This window comes from Trematosphaeria pertusa (assembly GCF_010094035.1).
Source record: "Trematosphaeria pertusa strain CBS 122368 unplaced genomic scaffold BU26scaffold_25, whole genome shotgun sequence".
NCBI classification, from domain to species: Eukaryota; Fungi; Ascomycota; class Dothideomycetes; order Pleosporales; family Trematosphaeriaceae; genus Trematosphaeria; species Trematosphaeria pertusa.
The window spans coordinates 467,285-488,440 of record NW_022987236.1 but is presented as its reverse complement, the minus strand read 5'-3'; the positions used below and the strand labels follow the sequence as shown (position 1 = coordinate 488,440).

The 21,156-nt window shown below is 55.3% G+C and overlaps 8 protein-coding genes across 8 annotated transcripts; 2 read left to right on the top strand and 6 right to left on the bottom strand.

The window, feature by feature from the left end:
* Positions 1-1,208: 1,208 nt before the first annotated feature.
* Positions 1,209-3,004, bottom strand: BU26DRAFT_586462 (uncharacterized protein). Its single transcript, XM_033834655.1, has one exon. It carries the CDS (start codon positions 2,962-2,964, stop codon positions 1,525-1,527), a length of 1,440 nt encoding a protein of 479 aa, XP_033676278.1. The 5' UTR covers positions 2,965-3,004; the 3' UTR covers positions 1,209-1,524.
* A 2,406-nt stretch (positions 3,005-5,410) lies between these two features.
* BU26DRAFT_389608 (uncharacterized protein) lies at positions 5,411-6,550 on the top strand (the record flags this gene model as incomplete). Its single annotated transcript, XM_033822686.1, has 4 exons — positions 5,411-5,705; positions 5,750-5,823; positions 5,876-6,276; positions 6,331-6,550. Coding segments are annotated over 4 exons (990 nt in total), but the record flags the coding sequence as incomplete, so codon positions are not given.
* Positions 6,551-6,905: 355 nt separating this feature from the next.
* BU26DRAFT_611106 (uncharacterized protein) lies at positions 6,906-7,751 on the bottom strand. Its single transcript, XM_033836039.1, has 2 exons — positions 7,553-7,751; positions 6,906-7,496 (listed from the first exon to the last, which is right to left on the bottom strand). The coding sequence occupies exons 1-2, from the start codon at positions 7,690-7,692 to the stop codon at positions 7,025-7,027; spliced, it is 612 nt and encodes a 203-aa protein (XP_033676276.1). The 5' UTR covers positions 7,693-7,751; the 3' UTR covers positions 6,906-7,024.
* Positions 7,752-8,250: 499 nt separating this feature from the next.
* Positions 8,251-9,768, top strand: BU26DRAFT_525454 (carbon-nitrogen hydrolase). The gene has a single exon (XM_033830509.1). The coding sequence runs from the start codon at positions 8,365-8,367 to the stop codon at positions 9,760-9,762; it is 1,398 nt and encodes a 465-aa protein (XP_033676275.1). The 5' UTR covers positions 8,251-8,364; the 3' UTR covers positions 9,763-9,768.
* Positions 9,769-13,021: 3,253 nt separating this feature from the next.
* BU26DRAFT_544601 (uncharacterized protein) lies at positions 13,022-14,592 on the bottom strand (the record flags this gene model as incomplete). Its single annotated transcript, XM_033831745.1, has 5 exons — positions 14,112-14,592; positions 13,964-14,064; positions 13,671-13,917; positions 13,183-13,604; positions 13,022-13,141 (listed from the first exon to the last, which is right to left on the bottom strand). The coding sequence occupies exons 1-5, from the start codon at positions 14,521-14,523 to the stop codon at positions 13,022-13,024; spliced, it is 1,302 nt and encodes a 433-aa protein (XP_033676274.1). The 5' UTR covers positions 14,524-14,592.
* A 619-nt stretch (positions 14,593-15,211) lies between these two features.
* Positions 15,212-16,434, bottom strand: BU26DRAFT_511702 (uncharacterized protein; the record flags this gene model as incomplete). The annotated part of the gene is made up of 3 exons (XM_033827325.1): positions 15,212-15,936; positions 16,134-16,245; positions 16,369-16,434. The coding sequence occupies 3 exons, from the start codon at positions 16,432-16,434 to the stop codon at positions 15,212-15,214; spliced, it is 903 nt and encodes a 300-aa protein (XP_033676273.1).
* Positions 16,435-16,860: 426 nt separating this feature from the next.
* BU26DRAFT_611103 (uncharacterized protein) lies at positions 16,861-18,618 on the bottom strand (the record flags this gene model as incomplete). Its single annotated transcript, XM_033836038.1, has 1 exon — positions 16,861-18,618. One exon carries the CDS (start codon positions 18,616-18,618, stop codon positions 16,861-16,863), a length of 1,758 nt encoding a protein of 585 aa, XP_033676272.1.
* A 144-nt stretch (positions 18,619-18,762) lies between these two features.
* BU26DRAFT_586426 (GABA permease) lies at positions 18,763-20,676 on the bottom strand (the record flags this gene model as incomplete). The annotated part of the gene is made up of 3 exons (XM_033834654.1): positions 18,763-19,101; positions 19,162-20,273; positions 20,399-20,676. The coding sequence occupies 3 exons, from the start codon at positions 20,674-20,676 to the stop codon at positions 18,908-18,910; spliced, it is 1,584 nt and encodes a 527-aa protein (XP_033676271.1). The 3' UTR covers positions 18,763-18,907.
* Positions 20,677-21,156: the final 480 nt, after the last annotated feature.

Here is a 21,156-nt window from a genome sequence, read left to right as displayed (position 1 = left end):
CTCGCTTCTTCCAGGATGAACTCCCATGTCCCATGTCCGAAGCGTTGGGGGGGGGGGGAGAGATCTTGGGCCCAGAGACTCCCGCGGACGTTCATCTATCAGCCTTTGGACCAAAGTGCGATAGCCATAAAGACGCCGGATTAAGTCCAGATTCTTCCTTAGAGTCATCCCGCTGTTTCTCAAAGTCAAGACATTTGGCAGAAGCCGCCTCCCCGGCGCCTTTTCACCACTGACGTCAACAGCTTTTTCCACCCCGCGTACATCTATTCCTATCATTCACATGTCTTTCTCAGGTTACTGCGTTTCGTCACCATGAATATCAGCTCGGTAAAAGCCACCTCCCTATTTTGAAGCGTTTTCCATCTTTCTATAGAAGTCGCTTTCCGTTGTTTTGCTTCCACCCCTGCAGCGGCCTCGAAATAGAAGCTCGACGACATGTTGCAATACTGTTGACAAAGTGGTCCTTAAGATCTCTCAGAGAACCATATTACCCACTAATTCTCACCGGTATTTAGCTCACAATATGGGTATCCACAGTCCGATACTCGCGGACACCGGGCCTTCCGAACTGTGCCCTTCCGAACCATTCAAGGCAAGGCTGGCCCTTCCCAATACTGCCCGCCCAGAAACCACCGAAATGGTCATATTGTCATCCATGGCCTTGTCCACATCTTTCTACCGTTGCTATAGCTCGAACTCCTTTGAGACAGCCATCCGCACCAACCAAGCATCGAAGCCAACTTCGCCAATGCCAGTGAGTAAATTAGGCCACTTTGCACGCATGCCTACTCTCCTCTGGCTATCATGATGGCCACTTTCCACTTTCGAACCCTACCAGAAGCCGCACTCCAAATATCATCAGCCCCCCCTTCATTGCTGAATAACTGCTTCCAAAGTCTACATAATTATGCGGTCGTGCTCTCCGCCGTTTGCGCCTTGAATCATTCATCGGTGGAACACAGACTGCTGCTCACGCAAACAATCACTTTCTCTGCGGTACTTTGCTCGATGAACAGGTAGATGGATGTAGACACTACTTATGAAAAGGCGTTGTGGGCGCCATGCAAGGCGAGAGCGAGATATCAGATACATGCCTAATTCTACAGGAGATTCAGTGTGACCGACACCGAAATAATCTTTGTAGACCATCAGGAAAAGTATTAGCCAAGGATGGTTGGATAAAGAGGAGTAAGAGGATGAAGACAGGGCCAAGATACGGAAAGAACATGAAGGAAAGTAATAGTTAAGAAAGAATAGGAAGAAAGGAAGGAAGCCTACGCGGATTTACCAATCCATCAAACACCATGCCCATGTACACTAATCGCAGCGATGCGACTGCAGAAAAGAACGTTGGCTCCTGGCTCTCATTGCCCTCTTACGTTGCCTTTGGACCACTCTCCGGTTTGACATTGGCTGCTTAGTAAGAGAAAATATCGTCGAACTCGAGAATATCATTGCTCAAGGCCCCAAGAGTGGCCGTTTGATGGAGAAGAGCATCCCAAAAAGGACTGAGGAGGGCACCATCTAAGGGCTGCTGCTCCTCAAAATCAGTGACGGAAGCCGGCCGCCGTCAAAGAAGCCAACGTCAGCGTCAGAAGTAGCGGGTTTGGTGCTCTCCGGGGCATGTGCCGCTTCGGCTGCTATGGGCGGCGATGCGGTAGTCGAGCTGATGTCTTGAGCCCGAGGTAGCTTGTCAACAGAGGCCTGGTGGGACCGATCCGGTCCAGGGGCAGTTAAAGGGTGTGACTGGGTATGGGCCAATCCTTTTGGAACCATGGCTACTGCTGACAGGTCGACCTGGGTCTGAATACCCCCATTACCGTCAGGAATCCAGAGAATTGGTTCTTCGTTGGTGGAGTGGTTTTCCGAGTCGCTCACGCGGCAATTATCGCATTTCTCGAGCTCAACACCGGTGTGATCGCCCAGAAGCCATCGCGCTGCACACTGAACGCAGCCCAGAGACGGAAAGTCATCTTGCGAGGGACTTGCGCTGGTCTGTTTGGTTGCATGTAAAGGCTGAGTGAGGTTGCTGTTCTCGCCGTTATCTGCAGCATGCGATGGTCCGGAATGTTTATCGTCAAAGGGCGTGACCGCATTGTGAATGTTCAATTCCGTGCTCAATCCCTTGCTGCGGATGAAAGGGTTGGAAGTTCCTGAGCCGGCATGCGAAGAAGAAGCAGCAACCATCTTGTGTCCCGAGTGCTCGTGACAACCGTCTTGGGTAGCCCACCCTGGATGCATGGTATGGAAGTCCACGGAGCTGCGCTCTTTCTGAGGTGGTATGTGAGGAGTTAGGTGATCATTGCTCCGAGGGCTGTGGTCGCTACTCTCGCAATGGACACTGTCTCGCACAGCAATCTTGAATGGCTGGGGCTGGAGAGTTGGGCAAAGGACGTGAAGGAATTTGCCATGGAGCTCGCGGAGATTTACGTTCTCAGATTGCGCCTGGATGAGCTGTGTCTCGAGATTGATGCGGTAATCCTGGAGCGACAGAAACTCTTTGTGAAGCTTGAGGCATGAGAAATCATCCAAGGCTGCAGGCGAGAAGTATGCTGGAATGTTGCCAAACCCGAAATTCGGCGACTCCGAGTCATCATCCGCAACTCCAATCTCCTTCTTAAGTGTTGCGATCCAAATGTCGACCGACTGCTGCAAAACTGTGATGGACTGCTTTGCCTGTGTGGCATCGGCCAGAGCTTTCCAACGAGGATCGGAGGTGTCGTTTGATTGGCGGATGTCTGGGTTGATGTCCTCCGCTGGGCTGTGCTCCACCGATGGGCTGCTATCCTCTGCTGGGCCGGTGTTATCTGATGAGTAGGTCCGCACCTCGGGTTTGCTTGCGAACCGGACCTTCCTGAGGAGACCTGCGGCGGCCGATGAGGTGGAGCGAGCTCTCTTGAGGGCCGAGGACCCGAAGCTTCGGGTGTGGGTGTGGGCTTTGCCGTGCTCGACGTTGGCCTCCATGGTGGATACCGGCGGACTCGCTCAAAAAGCCAGTATGGCAAGGGAGATGATATAGGTATAGAGACGGACAAGCAATGACCCTGGGCTGGGCCGTATCGAACCGTACAGCGCAAACGGGGCCTGGCTTGTCCCCACACAGGTTCGGGCCCTTCTCGTAATTGCCTTCCCATCATGAGACTGCAAACAGAGGCGGACCAAATGCGAGCGAACAGTTCGCAGGCGACCATTTGAAGGCTCGATGAGGATTGACTGGACATGGTATCGGCGACCTGGTGCGCGTCAGTCTCCGCCAAGAGAGCGAGGTACGTCGGTTGCCGCTTGAGCTGTAGTCGGTCGGGAGATGTGAGGCGCTGCACCTCCCCCAATACCGAGGGCCTTGTAGCGGAAATGATGAGGGACGGGCACTTCTTTGATGTTGGGATCGGGAGAACGGATCGCGTTTGTATGTGGAACGACCCAAGAGGCCGACGTCGTACAAGCTCGGGCTGTACACTCCGCAAATGAATCTCGTGGGATTCGTACGTCCTTGTGGAGCACGGCACTAGCAGGATGCCGATCCTGCATCACTTCGGTATCTCATGCTAACATGCTTGCTGCAAGCGCCCTAAGGAGAGCAGAGTGCGCCCAGTAGGCCTTTCGAATTTTGTTTCTTGTATCGGCTCTCCGCGGCGATACGCGACTGGACCACGCTGCGCCCGAAGACAAGAGGTCTTTGTAACTGTGGGCTATCCAGCACCGGAGACGGTATATAATTCATTGGAGAAAGATGAAAGGGTATATTGTGCGGTAATAGTCTTCGAAGTTACTGGTTTTGGACTCGCTGTGTCGATGGCTGGCTTGACCGAGGACATTACAGGGGAGTGAAGGAGCCTTGGGTGGTTTGGCAGCACGAGGCAAGCGGGGTGTGCGCTCGAGAATGATCGAGGGGAAACGGCGGTGGGAGGATTGTGACGAGGTAGATCGGAATTACCATAAGTAGATTTTGGAGCCTTTATCTCTCGTTCCCGCACAGGAATGGTATGTTGGAAAGGCGCTTTGTGTTGGCACTCTAGGAGAATTACATCTGCGCCAAGTCACGTGATTATATCACGTGACTCATCCTTATTAAACACTTTGCTGCCACTTACGATGGCTGTCCATCGAAAGATCCGATATGCAGCATTGGAGCGGGTGGAGTCAAGAGAGACGGCCTCATCGTCGCATTAGATCGCTCGTATCTGGAGGCCGCAAACGCCATTCAAAACCGCTGCGAATTGGGAGGATATGAGAGTTCGAGGGCTATGATGGCTAGGAAAGCGACCCTTCAGCGAAGCCTGCAGTACCATGCAAATCGGCGCGACTATGATTATTGGGATGCGGGTTCTCTGCAACTCTGGAACGGGTTTTGGAGACGCCGTTGTGGAAAGGCGCTTCTCCGGCGTAAAGCAAAACTCTATTACCCAATCCGAAAATTAGCTCCTAGCAATGTCCATGCAATCAGACGATCACTTCGTGATGGCAAACCTTCCGGGTCCTCATGCTTTTGTCGTGGGTGGGGGAGACGTTTGTGGTCCTCGGCTTGTGTCTGGAAGCTTACTCGCGTGCAGTATCAGTCGAGCGATGCCAGGCTCCAATTACTACCGCGCATGGTCCACAGAGCCATCCAAATCCTGCATCATCAAGATGGCCAATATTCGGAAATCAGTAGATAACAGAAAGGGAAATCCCCAAGGGATCGCCTCAGGCATCACCTCGACCCGAACGCCACGTGATCTGCTGACGCGGAAACACGTCCAGCTATGACACGCGTACGGAAACATTCGCCGCGCCGTTGCACCGAACTGCATTACGCCCAGGGCTCAGCCATGGCCCGTTCGTCAGCGTATTCTTGAATTGCCATAACCATCCCTCTAGCCACGAGTGAGCTTATACGGTATCTGGAGCTAGTCACTCGCCTCCTACTCGGCTATCCTACCTTAAGATCTCGAAGCAGAGCTGCGGCAGATCATTGCTACAGCCGGGGCTAAACCTTAAACCACGCGGTGCTACGGAAGGAGAAGGGCAATCCCGTCTTCAAAGAGCGCTACCAGCCGATGTCGACTGATGCCACGCATCGATGTCAGACTGCACATTGTGGCATCCGTTAACGCTCATGAACTCTCCCGCCGTGGTGCGGGTGTTCAAGCACGCGGTGCTAGGCTCTGGGCCGCACCAAGGATCCCTACGCTACCCTCATCGGCTATTCCCCCGAGTGTGATCTACTTCGCAGTAGCTTTGGGATGCTTTGCATCCGGAGTAGATGATCCCACTTCGGCTCCACTATTGCGAGTAAGGGTGTTGACACACGTCGCGTTCGGGGCGACGTTAAGACCCTGGCCTTCCACCCTCGCCCACGCCATCACCGCATCCTTTTCTTTATTCTTCTGCTTCTCGGCGCAGGCGCATACCTCGGAGTGGGTTCATCAGCATGGCAGATGTTGAGGTCCTGCGTGCACATGCCGATGCTCTTTTTGCTCGCGATGGCGGGCTCGACCCGCCCTCGTCGGTGATTTTGTCCTGGCCAGCACCCAACTACGTCAATCCGGAAGCTCACGACTGGACGGGGACAGTCGTAGTGATTATATTTTTAGTTTTGACATTCGCTGTCTTCGTAGCTCGCATCTGGGCTCGATTGAGGCTAGCGAAGAACGCTGGTCTTGATGACTTGCTCATGTCGGTTGCGATGATTCCTTTGGTAGGAGCAACGGTTTCCGTGGTGCTAGGTAAGTACGCCGGCACGTCACCATTTGGAGAAGGCTAACGTTAGCAGGTGTTAGAGTCTACGGCTTTCAATGGCATGCCTGGGACCAGACGGCGCAGACTTTAATCACGACTCGACAGGTAATTTTTGGACTTCCATTCGCGTCCCCTCGAAGCTCTAACGCGATTGAAGATCACCATGGCAATCGAATTGACTTATCTAGCAGCCACAACGCTCATCAAGATCTCGATCCTCTGCTTCTACCGCCGCATAACGGAGGGTCTGACTATGGGTTTCGTGTACTGGGTCTGGGCGTCTATCGCCTTCGTTGCAGCTTACGGCATCACGTTCACGTTCGTCATAATCTTCAGCTGCTCTCCGGTTGTAGGGTACTGGCGCTATTTCGACATAATCTGGAGGCTGGAGAACGAACTGCATTGCCACAACGAAGGGGCAGAGATCGTCTCAGTGGTCGTCATCAGCACGCTACAAGACTTCTTCATCTGCGCGCTGCCGATATTCCTGGTCTGGAATCTGCACATCCCGAAACGGCAGAAGGTTGCGCTGATTGCGCTATTCGGAATGGGCCTGCTGTGCGTGGCTCTGCATTCTGGGCTCGCGGAAATTGAAGGGCTAACTGGGCCTAGGACATGCGTGTGCGGCATCATGCGTACTTACTACGCCATCTATGTCTACTACGCCACGTATGACATTACATGGTACGCATACTACGGCTGGATATGGACGGCGCTCGAAGCAGATCTCGGTGTTATCTGCGCCTCCGCACCTGCCCTCAAGGTCTTCTTCCGTCGCTACTTCAGCCAGTTCACCAACCGCAGCGGTCACTCCGGATCGAGTGGAAAGAAAACACCAGGATATAGCAATGGGAGCCCGGAAACATCGCTTGGGACCTCGGATATGGACACTAAGAAACTCGATGCGATTTCATTTCCTATGCAGCGTCTCCGCATCAGCACTAGCGGGGATGCTTTGAGGGAGGATCGAGAGGACTTGACGAATCGAGCGAGCAATTCGAGCACGATGAACTTGACGGCACCTCCTGCACCCTCGCAGCCCACAAGTAAAGGTTCTGGCATATCAGACTGGGTCAGTGGGTATCGATCACTCCGTACGGCATTGAAGCCAGGCTCGCGGAGCTCACGACATACGAGGGGCAAGAGTCACGAGACGGATGTGGAACGATGTGCACAGAGCGATTGAGCATCGACCCTTGATAACCTCATCCCCAGTTGGAAGTACGTCCTCTAATCCAGCAAGATGTAAAGTAAGCTCCCAACTCCAGCCGCACTGCTCCAGCGATACTAACGCCCCACAGCAGGTTCATCCACCAGTGCTCCCGCCCATCAAGAACGGCGCCATAGTCATCCCGCCCGAGAAATCCATGGCATAATGATTCTTCCCAAACGCCACCGTCCGCACCTGCTGCAAGATATCCTCGGGCGTGCTCTTCGACGGCACAAACACCAGGCCCGCATCCACCGCCGGCTTCTCCGTCCCGACGTAGTTGCCCTCGGCGTCCTTCGCGTAGTGTTTCAGATAGTGCTCGCGCGGCATCTTACGCACAATGACGGTTTGCGAAATCGTTTTGCGCTCGCTCGAGAAGAGCTTCTTCAGGTTGCGCTTCTCGACGCTGTGGATCATCGGGACGGATATGGTTTCTTTGGGGTCGCCGACTGCGAGGGATTGCACGTCGGCGCTGACGTCGTCGACTAAGGAGATGGGTTGCGCCTGTCCGGATGACGCTGTCTCTGTTGGCTTCGCCGACGGGGTTGTGTAGGCCGGTGGTGCTGGGCTGTTGGACGTCGGTAAGCTTCGCTACTAGTTGCAGCTCCATATTGGGCTGCTTACCCTTCCTCTTCACGGACGCGACTACTCTCCGCTTCGGCTTCCTCCTGCTTGCTCATCGGCTTTGCATCTTTCGAAACATCGGCATAGCCTCCGTCCGCTTGCTTCGTCACGTCGACGTATTCCTTTACTTTGGCAGACATTTCCAACGTGTTAGTCCACGAAGACTGATACCAAATGTAATGGCAGTCGGGTTGGGTAGGGTAGGCGGGCGTTTACCGCATATAAGCACTCTGGTCGCCTTCTCGAGGGTTGGGCCTTGAGACCGGTGTTCGCATGGTGGAGGCGCAGCGACAAGGCTGAGTGCTCCATCAGCCTCGAACGGGGAGTACACATCCAGAGTAACGTCGGGTGGCTAGTATATACGAGACCGCGGCCTTGCAGGATTTTGCACCATGCACAGCTGAATTGCATTGATGGGGTCCGTTGGAGGGTGGAAGCTAAGGGCGCCCCAGTATAGGAGACGTCCTTGATGGCACCGCGTGAGATGCCTAGCAAATGGATTAATGGATTCGCCCAGCGCCTTAGCTTGGGTAGATGGCAGCTTGGATTATTGGACATTTGTCTTTCCGAAGGGGTGCTTGAAACTCTTTCCTACTGTGGTACGGCGGGGATGGCGGAGATGCTCGAAGCTGATTGGCTGAAGCTGCGCCGGCTTCTCCAAAGCTTCCCCGCACCAGAGAACCGAAGCTCCGTGCCATCAATCATTCCACCACAGAACTCACCCTCCCACCATTGCAACACTCTCATTCCCTACTCCATCCTCCCACCGCAGCAGGCCATTCATCAGCCGCTGCATATTCTCCGCCTCAACCATGCCGCAGAAGCTCAAAATCGCCTCCGCCCAAAGCCGCACGCTCTCCACAACCGCCGAAACGCTCCGCGCCCTCGAACGCACTACGCGCGACGCCGCCGCGCAAGGCATCGACATCATCCTCTTCCCAGAAGCCTACCTAGGCGGCTACCCACGGACATGTACCTTCGGCAGCGCCGTGGGTTCGCGCACGGAGGAGGGCCGCGACCAGTTCCTGCACTACTTCCACGCCGCGGTCGATCTGGGGGACACGCCAGCCGGCGCGGGCGAGGACTGGGTGGAGAAGAGACTGGAGCTGCCGAGGGGCAAGAAATACCGCGGGGACGGCACGAGGGAGGAATTGGAGCGTATAGCGCGCGAGACGGGCGTGTTCGTTGTGACTGGGCTGGTTGAGCGCTGCGCGGGCACGCTCTACTGCGGCGTGGTGTACGTCTGCCCCAGGCTCGGTGTCCTCGGGAAGAGGCGCAAGGTTATGCCTACGGGCGCCGAGCGCTTGATTTGGGGCCAGGGCTCGCCGGCTACACTGCGCGCTGTCACGACGGAAATCAGGGGCGTGCGGGTGTGCATGGCGGCTGCGATTTGCTGGGAGAATTACATGCCTTTGCTGCGGCAGGCGCTGTACTGCCAGAATGTGAACCTGTGGTTCGCGCCGACGGCGGATGCGCGGGATACATGGGAGAGCTTGATGAGGACGGTGGGCGTCGAGGGGCGGTGTTTCGTCGTCTCCGCCAACCAGTGCGTGAAGAAGTCACAACAGCCAGAGTGGATCACGGGGAGCAAGAAGGAGGAGCAGACCGGAAAAAGCGAGGTGTCATACGCACACGCAGAGACGCAAATGAACGGAACGCATACCCACCCATTGCACGCCGCGGAGCACAGCCACGCAGAGCAGCCCCATCCGCGCAGCAGACGAAGAAGCACCATCACCATCACCGAAGACGGCAAGCACGAAATCTGCTGGCCCATCGTCGAAGAAAAAGACGCCCCCACCAGCGCCGCTGACTCTACCATGGCCGACGGCGAAGCCTCCGCAGTCGTCGAAGAATACTCCGCCCCGCCCTCGCCCACCACCGCCGCCGCCGCGAACGCTCGCCCGCCCCTCCCCCCGCCCAAGCCCTGGAACATCGACTACCGGGTGCACCCCTCGCTGATGCACGTGCACCACCACGCGCGCGGCGACGAGTTCGTCTGCCGCGGCGGGTCGTGCATCGTCGACCCGTTTGGCGGGGTGCGCGCGGGCCCGCTGTGGGAGCGCGAGGACGAGCTGTTGGTCAGCGAGTGCGATTTTGAGGACTGTGAGAGGGGACGCCTCGATTTGGATGTCGCGGGGAGTTATGGAAGGTTGGATAGCTTTTGGTTGAGGGTGGAGGGGCTGGATTTGGATCCGCCGCCGGCTTGATGGGAGGGCGGGGAATGGGGAGGATGGGGATGGGGATGGGGAAGGGGGACGTCCAGTGTTGTTGAACTAGGTGGTTTGGATGACGTGTTTGAAAGCGCGCATCGGAGAAATGAATTCGAGACGCACGCAAAACGTCGCAGGGAAGATAAACGCAGTTGTTTGTAGTGCACTGCACTGCACTTTCTTTCCTACAGAGCCATGGCGTACTAACTGCAAGCCCAAGTGCTGATGGCGTTCATCACTCCCTTCCATCAATGAGCTTTGGACCCGCCAGAGCCAGACAAACCCATACGGACTGATGGTGTGTTGTTTTACTCCAGGCCAGGGCGTCATAATTTCCCCATCTCGCCGTTTTCGGCCCTTCGAGTTTCGACGCACGACGCTCGACGCACGCCATATGTTGCCAGCAGGGCGGTTTTAGTCTTCTTCCGCATGACTGCTCGACAGTACTTTTTTAGTGCGTTGTGCAGAGCTGAGCTGAGCCTTGGGGGGAAAAAGTGGAAGAGAAAGGGCGAGCGGGAGAGGGGGATATCATGTTCAGATTCAGGGCTGATGTATTTTTCGACCGTTGAGTGGAAGATTGAGCGCCTCGCTGAGGTATCACCGCACTGGTTCGAAGATCCGCATTTGCTGTTGTCCTGGAAGGTTTTCGTGCTCTCTGAAACCTCGTACATAGTGTGGTATGGCTCATGCACTTCTCTCCCGTTCCACAGACAGACGCCATCATGACTTCAACGAGAAGGTTTGAGACCCAGTCTCCGAGAACGACATAAGACGTCTACTTCAGTGTTTTAGTCTCTGGCGCGGGGGATGTGGAGAGGAGAGAGGAGCGGGCGGGGAGCAGACGAACGGTTTATATCATATTGCTCTTGGATCTCCCTACATGTTTTAGGTAGGACGCAAATGATCGCAGTGCAGTCGCACAGGGGTGGAGCTTTTGGTCGGTGGGTGAGGATCCATACGTATGCAGCTTGTCCCATTCGGCAGGGGCTGCCCTTTTCTTTCTTTCTTTCTTTCGCACACGCAGACCGAGAACGCGACAAGCCATCGGAGCTGCTGGACGGTTTTTAATTCCCCTTCTCGGATGCCATGGCGAACAGGATCTCATCCTTTTAGTCCCTCGCACAGAGCCGTGGAGAGAAGTAAGGAAAAAATGCTAAGGGAAGCAGATATTTATACTCCCACACGACTTCCTCTGCTCACGTCGAAGATGGGTCTTCCAACACGTACGGACGCACACATGCGGCGGGAAGAGATGGCTTTTTCGAACTCGTTGGGGTATTGTGAAAGGATCCTTCACTTTTCGTCTTTCCCGGAGACGACATGAGCAAGAAGGCGTACGGTCTTTCGGTCCCCTCGCCGACACCATCAAAATGATCCATCTCGGCTTTTAGTCCCCTGTTCACGTCCCTAGCATGGAGAAGTGAAGAGAAGGTAAAGCGAGGCTGGGAGTGCGGAATTTATACTCCCTCAAGACCTCGAGTCACACTGGGAAGATATCCAGCACGCGTCTTCTCACATCCAGCATCCCCGGAAGATTGTCCTCGCACACATAGAGCCAAGGTAGCGTTTTCGGTTCTTGTTGGGACAACATGCCGGGGATCCTTGTCGCTTTTCAGGCTTTCCCCAATGCCTTAGACGACTCGCTCTTCGACTTTCATTTCTCTCCCCCAGCGCAGCGCCATGCATATGTATGCTCAAGTATTTCAGCAAGACACACAACGACACGACGCGCGAAGAGAACGGAGAGCGAAATGTTGATATTTTAAGCGCCGTTCGCTACCGTCGTTCTCCCTACTTCGCAGAGCGTCTTCAGCAGAGGTGGAGCCGACTCGCATGTAGCGGAAATACGTGGATTCTTATGGCACCGAAGTGCACCATCGAAGGGCATGTTCGTTGCTTTTTGTCCTCGTCCCCAGACACCCATGCGTCTTTCGTTTCTACAATTCTTTTCCTTCCTGGTCCACAGCACCATTTTCTTTTTTCAGTTCTGCTTTAGTGGAAAGCGCAGGAGACTGGGGTAAAGAAGACGGGGAAAGTGTGCGCGAAGGCTGGATTTATACTCCCTCATGTCTCTGGAGTAAGGTATCCGCGATACCTCGGCACACCGCAGACACGCCGCGCGCATGAGGATTCTGGTGCGCGTATGATTGATATGGCTTTTCGTCTTTGGCTCTCCGCCATCTGTGCTTTTGGTTTTAGTTCCCTCCCCAGCACCCATCTTAATCTTCGTTGTGGTTTTGAGTAAGAATGGTAGAAGTGTAGCGTAGGAAAAGAGAATGAAAGCCCGGGAGGAAGTGGGAGTTTAATCTCCACCCCTTGCGTAAACGTTCCAAAGCCCCCCAGCCATACCATGGCGCCACTCGAGCTCTTCTCATCGGCGGTTTCCAGACGCCCCTTATACCAACACACATGGACGGTGTCGCTGCGATCTTTCATCCCCAGGCCTTTCTCCTGCGAGAAAAAAATTTTTTGTTGCATGATCTTTTAAATTTGTTCACGGTGCTTGCCATGGAGCTTTAGCTGTGTGATTTTAGTAGCGAGCAGCGTGGAGGTGTGGCGTGGTGCGAAAGGAAGGAAAGAAGGTAGGGAATTGGAGTTTTATATTCCCACGAGCACCCGATAGGACCTCGCACTCGTGCTCGTGGTCCACATGACTGAGCACCCCATGTGCGAAGCGTGCGTGGAAAGGGGCCCCAATCTCCTTTCCTCATCGATCTGCCTCGGCCATCCTTACTGGCGCTTGCACGGCACCCTGACAAGAAGCTTTCTGGGCTTTTAGAACTCTCCCACACCTACTCCATGTGCAGGGATGTTAGATTTCTTTAGTTAGGAGCGGCCAAGCGTAAGAGCGTGGAGGAAGAAAGGAAGAACGGACGGGCGGGAAAGATTTATATACCTAGGTACTTTTCCAAACGAGAATATTAGCCCACCATTATGTTCGCCCCATCAAGGTCGTTGGGAATCCATCGATGCGTCTATATGCATAACGGTCGGGTATTTGGACGCCAGAAGCCTTCCTCTTCCTTTTATAACACACGCATAGCGAGGAGAGATTGTCATTTTAGTCCTCTCCACCAGCAGCAATCCGCATGGTTTGCGCGTATCGAATTTTGGTCTCCTGCACAAACATGGCGCTGTTGCTTCCCCGATTTTAGTGTTGCGCAAAGAGGCGTGGAGAAGAGAAGGAAAGGGGCTGGAGCTATGGAAGGAGGCATTTATACTCCCTTATATATAGTATATTGCTGCCCGAACGCTGCTATGAAGCCTCCTCCCAGGCTGCCTCCCAGAACCGAGCTACCTCTACCACGTCAGGCCGTTCGTTTGGATCCTTCGACATGCAGCGATCAACCATTTCTCCCCAGCGCTCCGGTATGTCCTCAGATGCTTCCCAATTGGTAACAAGCTCGTCCGGGTAACCGAAGTCTCGAAATCCATGCCCGGTTGTCGAAGCAGCATCCACATGCTCCCGCCCAAACTAAAAACCTCTGCAAGCTCCAAGGCCAGCGGATGCGCAAGGTTCCAAACGGGAAACACGTTCCAAGAGTGCCAGCTATAGTCGCCAAGCTCGTCGTCGACGTTGCGCCGTGGGGGGCCGGAATACTTCGTATATAGCAACTGCGGCCGAGGACGCTCGTCACAAGAGGGAGCCGCGCTGTCTTCGTTCTTCGCTGCTTCTTCCACATCCCATGTTCCGTCGGCTTCTGGGGCTAGGGTAGTGGCCGGCGCGTCGGTCTGCTCCCAGTCACCTAGGACGAGATTGTCGTTCTCGTCGATCAGGAAATTGCCAGGCTTAATGTCCATGTGATAGGTTCGAGCGACCCGGTGGGTGTGCGCTACAGCTGCAGCCATGTCGGCACATCAGCGGACCTTCAGTGCCAGAGGCAGCCGTGCTTTTGCCCAGTTACTTTTCTCAACGCGGTCGCCAACATCGCCTCCTGGAAACAGTGGCTGGAGGCAACCGCAGACGACGGTTCCCGGGCCGATTTCGGGAACCTTGATGGTGACGAAGGCTGTGGGAGCTGGCGCCACATTCGGATGGGGCGGCATCTTCCTGAGGAGCTCGTTTGACTTGTGCCATGCTCGGATCATGAACCGGATTGTCGCGTCGTCTTCCCCGTCGCAATGAGCGAGGAACGTCCGGAAGTCGATCCCCTTGAAGACGAAGAAACTCGCTTGCTGGCTTGTCGGAAATGCGGACTCGGGTGGCACAGCCGCGGCCCCCGAGCTGCTCGAATCGGATCAGCTTCCCGAAATCGACCACCGTGTCGGTCGGCTTGAGGACAAACGGGCTTCTGCCAACTGCCTCGTCCTTTAGCAAAACCTGCAGAGAGGGTAGAAAGAGGCACCAGTGGTAAGACGACGCTGCTCGTCTGCAAGATGTTGAACGTAGCGTGGAAACATGGGATGGTGATAGACGCTCCAGGTGACTTCTGATGAGTCATCGTCTCTGTCGATGTTGACTACAGCATTAGGCTTCGAGATTTGCGGATCCTTGTTACAGCGCGGCCACACAGTATGAATAGCATCCCATAGCGCTTCCCGCATAGCGCTTGAATCCGGAAAGGGGTCCTTCTCGTCCGCCATCTCGATCCCGTGAAAACTTGTGCAAATGCGATTCGCTAGGCTAGAAGGCGGCTTTTCCTGGGCCCGGACGAAGTTGAATATGACGGTTAATCCCAAGCCATAGCCCTGGGCGAACACTGTCGTTTCGGCGTCGTCTCCCCAGATCCATTCGGGTTCAAAATCAGGTTGTGACATGTCGAAAATTGGACGCGCGGCGTTTCGTATTTGTGGCAGATTTTGGGTACTCGATACAGAAGAGAAGTCTGGGCAGGTGTATTGAAAAGCAGGTCGTGTACGAAGATCGTTATTGACTTTGAGTCACCGATGTTCGTGCACTGACCATCGAGCCTGGTGACACAACACTACATCAACGCCAGCCATATCAAATCAAACACAGCGCCCTAGCTCAGCCGTGCTCATTCGCATCGCGAAACCGCACCAAGTTACACCATCGCGCGGGAGTGTAAAAACCATGCGCCAAGCAGTGCAGGAGTGTCATTGGCGCAAGCGCAGAGGATGCAGCGATAGGGCACGCACACACCTCGAGCTGACGCCTGTCATCATGAGACTTGGATCTGGCAGTGTCGTCTTGAGCTCAGCAAGACCAAGGTTGAGAGTAGCAAGTCACGAAGGAGCTAAGAAGCCAAAGACTTCGATAGGACGGGGAAATGTGATGTGGATTTTGAAAGACGAAAAGGTGCATGTAATAAAGGAGACTACTACGCCAAATTAGTCGATACGAAGAGAAGGGTATATCCAGCTCACATTGCCGCATATCCCACCCAACACATAACACCCGTCCCTACCCACCGCACCCCAACGCCAAAGCAATGCCCTCCCCAACCCTCCCTCACCCTCCCCCACAGCCTCAACACCCCCCTTCCTACAACATAGCATACTCCCTCGACCCCGTCCTCCACACCTCCGCCCCCACGCCCGCGCTCATCCTCCGACTCGCCCTCCTCCTCTCCCTCCGCTCCTCCCCCTCGATCCGACTAATCACGCTCAAATGGCTCAGCCTCTTCGCCTCGTTCCGGCCCGTCTGGTTGACCTCGTCAGCGATGGGCATCAGATCCGCAATCGAGACGTCGTAGCCGGGGGCGAAGTACGACACCGGGCGCGGAGACTCGGAGTGCGAGGACGTTATGATTTCGCGCGCGGAGGTCGAGAGCTGGCTGAAGCGCTTGCTAAGGCGCTTGCTGGAGGAGGGGGACGTTGGCGAGGCGGAGCGCGCGGGGAGATCGTGATCGCTGGGGATGGAGCTGGGCGGTGGGGTGCTGGAGGCTGGGGGTGCTATTGTGCTGGAGGGCTCGCGGATGTGGATTGTCAAGGGGCGGGGAGCGCCTGCGCTGCTGTGGCGCGCGTGGCTGGTGGTGGTGGGTTGGTGGATAGGCAGGTGCTGGGCGGAAATGGAGTGCGGGAGGTAGGGGACGGGGCTTTCGTGGGTGACGGCGATGGGGGCGGAGATGTTGAGGTCTTTTGCGGTGAGGGCTTTTCTTGCGGAGCGGCGCGAGGGCGCTTTGAGGAGGCTCAGGACATAGGCCCTGAGCCAGACGTTGAAGCGCGCCAGGTTGGAGGTTCGATGTTGCGCAGCCCGGACGAGCTGAGCTAGGGACTCAAGTTGGTTTTAACGAGCTAGAGTGCTGGAATGCGAGGGTATGTTCAGGCCTGTTGCCTTGTTAGAAGGATAGCCTAGGGGAAGGGGGCCGTGTGCTCACCTATTCCGTGCAAAGATCGACAAACCCTTCGTTTCACGCGCGCTCTACTCAGTGCAGCCAGGCAAGGCAGGCATGCAGTATCTATACCTCCCTGCGGCGTCGCGTCGCCAAGGAGTCTTCTGGTCGAGCTTGGTCGAGCAGCCAAGGCAGCTGCATGTCCGACAGTACAAAACTCCGTAGGCACGTAGTTCGCGGCGCGCTAGCACGAGAGTGAATGCTAAGCGAAGCCGCGCTGGCCAATCAGACCGCGGCTGAGGTGAGAAGCTCAGCCTTACCGGAGTTCGCAAGACTGTGCGGACCCCGGTAAACTTTTTGCGCTCACCCTACCACAGTATGCGAACTCGTGAACTGTGGAACATGAAACGAAACAGAGGACTGATGTGGTCATAGGTCATGCGTGGGTAAGGTGGACCTCGCTTTCTGTGACCCCGGAATTGGTAGGGATCGGCACTTGGCACCGGTCCAGCGAGCGTAAACCGGAGATTTAACGACTACGCACTTGGATGACATGCGGACGCTCTTAGTCGGTGCTGTGCTGGGCCTCGTTCATGTGTAGCCGAATGTGGAGAGCGTGAGGGCTGGACTGTGCGTGTGGGGGCGCCACACGGCACTTGGCATGCAAGGCGATGTCTTGAAAACGGAGATTTGGGAGGTTTATTTTCGGGCGAAATGACATGGAGAGGCCCTGTAAATATATTGCGGAGTACATAGGGTGGAATGCCGTTATCACCCAGTTTAAAATCATTCAGAACTGCCCATAGAGCTACCAGAAACCTCTGGTAGCTCCTTAACATCATTCATAACTCCCCAGCATTCATAGCTCCTCCTCCTCATCATTCTCCACCAAATCCTCAAAGGCCTTGGCCATCTTCGCCCGACGAACCCACTCCGGCTCAGGACACTTCTCGTCCCACATCGCCGTGGCGTTCCCGTCTTCCTTCTGTGCAGCTGTCAGCCGGGAACGCTTGTTAGCGTCCGCTGCGTCGTTGTCGCTCTCGCTGTGGCGCTTGCGAGCGAGCGGCCGAACGGCGCTGGGTGGTGGTGACTGATATGAAGCCTCTCCGTTCTGAACGGGAGGCGTGGTCTTGATCTTCTTCGTTCTAGGCCGCAAGTGGGCGTCGGTGGTCTGCGTCTCGGAGGTCCTCTTCCTCCCACGCTTTTCGGTGGGGAGAGGGTTGTGGTGCGTGTCTGGATTCGGCTTCCGCTTCTTGCCGGTATGTTTGTCGCTCGTGACCTCTAACTCGATCTCCTCTTCCACTGCTTTGCGCTTCTCATGCGGGATCGGCGTGTTCTCCCGCGCAAATTCCTTCTCCGCCCCATACACTAGCATGTCTGCGATCTGCCGAGCGATGTCACCCATACGTAAGTTGGGTGACTCGGCCTCCTCGCACTTGCGACCATAGCTCTTAGGACGCAATATGCTCATGACCGTCTCGGTGACGTTAGCCTTTAACTCGACGCGTCTCGAGACACATTCGACAAGATAGCTAACGGCGTAAGGCTCGTGTTTCGCTTTGGCAGCTGCTTCCAACTTGGCCTTCTCTGCGTCCGACAGCTGTTTCTTGATGACGGTCAGGACGGTGTCGCGGCATTGAGGGCAGTTGAAGGGCCCCACGTCAAAGGACGGAGTGCAGCAATTGAGACCGCAGGGAGAATCCGAGGTGACGAAATGTCCGCAAACGAGATGATGAAGCCCTGAGCCGTTGCAGGCCGTGGCGGCGTAGTCTGGCGAGTGGAAGCGGATGCCTTGCCATGTCCCTAGGTATCGCTCGGGCAATGTGCCGTCGTCGTCTTCCATGATGATCTCGGCGGCGATATCACACTTGAGGCGAGGAGTGACATGGCGATCCTGCTGGCGCTTCGGCTGCAGTTTGGGACGGGTTGTGTCGGCGTCGGGAGTGGATGTACCAGTGTCACATGCACTTGGAGTAGCTTCATGGACAACTGGGATGTCGCCTTTGCCAGGAGACGAGGAAGTAGATGTGCCAGCGTCATATGCGCTCGGAGTAGCTTCATGGACAACTGGGATGTCGTCTTTGCCAGGAGGCGAGGAAGTAGATGTACCAGCGTCAGATGCGCTTGAAGTGGCCTCTGGGGCAGCTGGGATGTCGTCTTTGCCAGGAGGTGAGGAAGGAGGAGTAGGAACTTGCTCTGGTGCGTCCGTCATGTCGATGTCGACGCTGTCGGCGGTGGAAGTGGACGGCGTGCGAGAGCTGCAGGTGGCATGAACAGGCTGAGGAAACAGCAAGGTAGTCGGTGCCGGTATATTGCGAAGCGGCCTTCCCGTGAGACCGACGTAAGCTGGGAAGGCAGTGTAAGCGGAAGGCGCGACAGAGGGAGAGTAGGAGTAGGCATTCGCAGCTATGAGGCGTGCCTTATTGCTCGACTTACCTGGCGCTCCAGCGAACAGGCTTGGACTTGATGGAAGATTCGCAGCGGGCTGTTGGGCATTGCCTGTGCTCACCGTCGAAAGGTCAACCGCAGGAAGCGAGTTATTGGTGAAGGTCGGAGAGGCGCTTGCAGGCGCGGAGCTCCAGACACGCTTGAGGAATGAAATTGGGTTGAGACGCATGTTTGCGTTATGTCGAAGCAGATTGTATGGGAGCGCTGGTGAAGGGTTATGGCGATGAGAAGAAGGTGGCGACAGGCTTCATAGCTGGTTCGATGGATAGCGGCTTGGCAAAAGTTCGTCTGATAGTGAACGGGATGACGGACGGAGGGTCGCGGTTGCCAAAATGGGTAGCGGGGTCATAATGGTGAAATAGTAGCATCGAGCCGAACGCGATTCATGGGCGACGGTCCTGATGGCACCTTGCTGAGACACAATGAAGCTTCTTGGTGTACAATGATGTTACTGCCGTCTATGCACCTGAAGAGGGTTCTTCGACGTCTCGTTTAGGGTCTGTGACGCCCATCCCGTTCTGCTGGCCCTTGACTGCTTCGAGGACCTCCAACCCCATATCCGTTCGCGGCCCAGTGAAATTCTTCCTTCCATCTACGAACCATTGGACTGTACTTATGATGATGATTATGGCGAAGGCAACGATACAGTAATCTGTATAGTATTAGCATCTCCCATGGATCATCGGCTAGGCGCGCAGTGTTGGCAACTCACTCATGTTGTTCCCTGTCACAGGTAATTCCGGAGGGAAAACGAACAGCACCGTCGTAACAATGACATAGGCAATTCCCAAGAGATTCGCAAACCACGCGAATGCGCTTGGTAGCTTGAACGCCCTTGGAGGCAGCATCTTCCTTCCGCGCAGGACATTGATAGCTATCGGAACGGCATAGCTCACACCCAGCGCAACCACCGAGGCAGAGATGATAGCATTGAAGGCGCTACTAGAGCCGAGGAAGATGCATCCGAAGATAATCGTTAGGACTGTGGTAAGGATAAGCGCGTTCAGAGGCAGTCCTAGCCTGGCATGCACCTTAGCAAAGAACTTTGAAGCCGGAAGCCCGCCGTCTCGTGCAAACGCGTAGGTCATCCTGGAAGACGTCGTCATGATAGAAGTCGTTGCGAACAGAAGGCAGGCTAGCGGGAATATGAGAAGACACACGGCTCCAGCACGATTCTGCGTCGCATTATACAGAATCTGCAAAACAGGGCCGGCTGGGGAGGAAATGATAGATTCAGCATCTCCTCCAGACGCGAAAAGGAGGCTCATCAGGAAGATGAAGCCTGTGAAGGTCCCGATAGCCACGCAATAGATCATGATCTTAGGTCCTTCGACGGAAGCGTTGGGTATTTCTTCTATCATGTGCGCGACGGCATCGTACCCGGTTAGGCCTAGCCCGCCTTGAAGAAGACCAAGCAACCACGCAATACCGTCGGGCCATCCCGTCTCATTGATGAAGTCTGCGAAGACAAAATGTGCCGAAGCATAGTTTGGCGAGGCGCACGCCAGAACCGTGATAGTTATCACAAGAAACCCAGTAATCGACCACGTGATTGCTGCTTTGTTGACGTATGGAAGCAGATCGTTCATGAAGGCATTGACCAAAAAGGCGATAACGGTGTAGGTGATGTAGATCAAGAACTGATGCCAGCGCTCGGGGCTATAGTCAGGAACGTATAGCGCAATGACGCCGACGATCAGCTGCGAGCCGAGCAGTCCTCCAGAGGCAACCAGGGCAATCCATCCGGAAACATTGATCCAGCCGGTTATCCATGAGAGAAGGGGGACCCATCGCTTCCACGAGATGACAGCGACCCAGTGGTATCTGAGATGAATTAGCCCAAGTCCAAGGTTCCTGTGCGACATGCTCCAATCATTGGCGTCATGTGTCACGGGGCCATTTCAACCCAAGGAAATGCTCGCAACCAAAAAGCTTGAGGTTTAACGTACTGTCCACCTGCCGTAGGATACGCCGACAGAAACTCGGCCAGAGACGCCGCTAAGCAAAGATTGCACACGCCAGCCGTGACCAGGCCCCATATGACGCTCGTAGAACCACCGCTCGGGAGCGCAAGAGACAGCGAAGCGGAGAGCGCAGTCCAGGAATTGAGAATCGCAAATGCTAGGCCTAGCATCGAGAGGGGCGAGAAGTTCCGTTGAAGCTCCCCTTTGTGCCCCAGCGCTTCCAGCTGGAGCTCGTCGGCGGTGCTGTCCTGGCGCGGGCGCATTTTCAGTCAGGGGCCCGAATGTGCGGATAGATAGATACAAAAGGTAAAGAGGAAGTTACGCCGTCGCCAATCTAGACAATGCGTATGATACAAATTCAAGAAAGAAAAGAGACAGGATGTTGAGAAGTGAGGGGGGAACAGGATGACATTCCAAAATGACAGCCGGCGCAGGGTTCAAGCTACGAGACGTCATCCTCGCTATGGTGGTGCGATCAGCGCCCACCGGTCCGCCATACCACAACAGGTAGGTCCAACAAAGCGAAGCTTCCTAAGCATCGGGCGCGCAAAAGCTTGACAGAACCCCTTACGTTGCGGCTCCATCCTCAGACGGGGGTCGAATGGAAAACAACTCACATCCGTGCCCGCGGAAAAGCTCCGCGCGCGCCCACTTATATATCGCACACTACCACCATCGCTGCCTCCATCGAAGGTAGATGCGAGCTCGGAAGGTAGCTCTGAGTCTGAGATAGGGGCGTATTT